The sequence below is a fragment of the Hipposideros armiger genome, unplaced genomic scaffold (genome assembly GCF_001890085.2).
Source record: "Hipposideros armiger isolate ML-2016 unplaced genomic scaffold, ASM189008v1 scaffold_777, whole genome shotgun sequence".
NCBI lineage: Eukaryota > Metazoa > Chordata > Mammalia > Chiroptera > Hipposideridae > Hipposideros > Hipposideros armiger.
The window spans coordinates 504403-506778 of record NW_017732127.1 but is presented as its reverse complement, the minus strand read 5'-3'; the positions used below and the strand labels follow the sequence as shown (position 1 = coordinate 506778).

The window sequence follows — 2376 nt, the reverse complement described above, 5'->3', positions numbered from 1 at the left end:
CTATCTGTGGAATTAGATCAAAGGAATAAAAGCAGAATTCTCTCCTCTATTTACACATATTTTCTCACCAAGATAACCTAGGGTCTACATTTCAGGCAGATTTTAATCGAGCATCTCCTTAAGAGGACAGCTAGCATCACTCTTGTGACTATAATTTGTCATTCATTAAGTTGTCCTCACAATTATGAGCATCTCAATATATTATAAAATATTCTTCTATAAACAGGGGGAGCAGGAATGAACATATTTCAGTGTGGTGTGTGTGCTTTTTGGAGATGGGTGTGAAAGGAGGAAGGACCAGGTATTGTGAATCCATGTCATTTCATTAGCTGCGTCTGAAATAACCACATTCTTCCTACCTCACAAAATGGGCTGGCCAGTTAATGTTGTTTTGGTCGTTAGTGTCCATGAAACCCCTAGAGCTCCTTGGAAGAAAGGTGTAGCTTCACTGTAAAAAATGGAGTCATTCTGAGCTGTCTACCGATCTTCTCTTGGGAAGAAAATTGCTGGGGATGTTTAGCTGCTCGTTAGGGCCTTCACCAATGATAAGATAATATCTTGTTTCATTGCAGTCTGCTTGGTATGTGTGAGTCAGCAGATTCCTAGGGGAAAGCCAGGTACCTCGGTTAATTGCCACTTTTTTTCCCCCCTCTCACCCAAAGAGATTTTGTTTTCTTAGGTCGGATGTCTGCAAATTGAAGTTTGAAGGGAAGACATTTTACGTGATCGGCGCCCAGAAGGAGGTCAGATACTGCTTTTCTAACCTATCTGTTATCGTGTGTGTGTGTGCACGTGCATGAGAGAGGTTCAAGTATAACATGTGCCGATAGCATTGTAACCTCAAAAGACTATGACTTTAAGTTGGTGGTGAAAATGGAAGCTATATGCTGAGAACATTTTAAACAAATAAACACTGGGTTTGCACATTTAAGAATAAAGTCAGTTAACAATGCTGACTGTATACCCCTATGTGAAAAATACATTGGGTAGATTTGGGAAATAGAAACTGGGACCTCCCCTACCTCTGTAACTGGCAAAAATACAGATATATGAAACATATGAAGAATACTTGCAAAGCTACATATCAGTGCTGGTTAGAGTTTTATACACAGAGTCTATAAGATCCAAGGACCTTAAAATAAAGGAGTTATCAGATATAGGTTGAGTTAACCAGGGAATGCATTTGGGAGGAGGCCTTTGCTTCAACTTTGAGNGGGCAGCTGGCAAATCAGCCTTTTAAACAAGTTCCCAAGGTGATGCTTGTGTACACATTTTCCAGAAATGTTTGATGAAAGGATCTGCTTTCCATATTTTAATCTATGCATCAACCAGACACTAACTTGAATCTTAAACTGAGCATTTACATCAGCCAGGCTCTTAAAGGGAAGCTTTTGAGTCATACTGGAACATTACTTTACTCAGATGGGACCAGATCATAGTATTTGGTCAAGTACCATTCCTGTAACTCTCAGCTCAGGCTCCTCACTGTAGGCATGTGGGGAGATTCCTAAACTCGTGCCCGGTTCCGTCATATCTGTTGGGGTGCAGACCCAGCTCTTCAGATGAACAAAGGCTGAGAGCTGATGGTAATTGTCCACACTGGCCCATGTTTCTTGTGGTCTGCCCACACAATTATTTAAAAATATTTGCTAGCTACTTCTTCCTAGTCATGGTATAAATCACATTACTCCATTTAGTGAATTGGAGTTCATCCACAAATGTGAGCTTCTCTGTTGATTTTATATTTTTACTAGGAGGCTGACTAGATTTTTGTTGTTCCTTTGATTTTACTTAATGCTTAGTTTTCCTGGTTGAGGCTGGAAGCAAAGTAGGCATTTCTGGATGTATCTATATTAAAATTGCCAGAAATCCTGTGTGGGGTTGAATCAAGCTAGATTAGATGCTCAGGGCTTTGGTTTCATGGCATCTTTGGTTTCAGGGCTAATGACAACCGAAAACAGTTTGTTCACATTACAGGGCAGATCTGAGAACTCAGGTGGCCCCAGAAGACATTTGGAAGTGGACGTAGTGGTTCGGGACTAACCTGTACTTTCCCAGGAGGTTCATGGAGAAGCAGGCCTGTTCCTCAAAGGGAACAGCTACCTTTTCCTGGACGTTGCCCTGATTTTAGAAGTGTTATCCTTGGGTGTCCGATCTCAGAAACTTAGTTTATTGTGTAGTCATTAGAATTAACCCAAAATGAACTGAGGGTAAGGACGAATATGCATACCATGTATCATTTATTGTATATTCTTCAATCCAAATATGTTTTTACTTCTATTTGTTTTGCAGGATTCAACAGGTACAACAACGTTTTTGGGATTCACTGCTGCAGGCTTTGTGGTATTCCAGGGAAATAAGAGAATCCATTTGATA

General features: G+C 40.4%; 1 protein-coding gene across 1 annotated transcript in view; it reads left to right on the top strand.

Moving 5' to 3' along the window:
* FRMD3 (FERM domain containing 3) overlaps positions 1 to 2376 on the top strand; it is a 284121-nt gene that overhangs the window by 226904 nt on the left and 54841 nt on the right. Inside the window, exon 8 of the mRNA XM_019628278.1 lies at positions 2293 to 2372. Within this exon, the coding sequence (XP_019483823.1) occupies positions 2293 to 2372 (80 nt within the window). The remainder of the gene's footprint in view (positions 1 to 2292; positions 2373 to 2376) is intronic.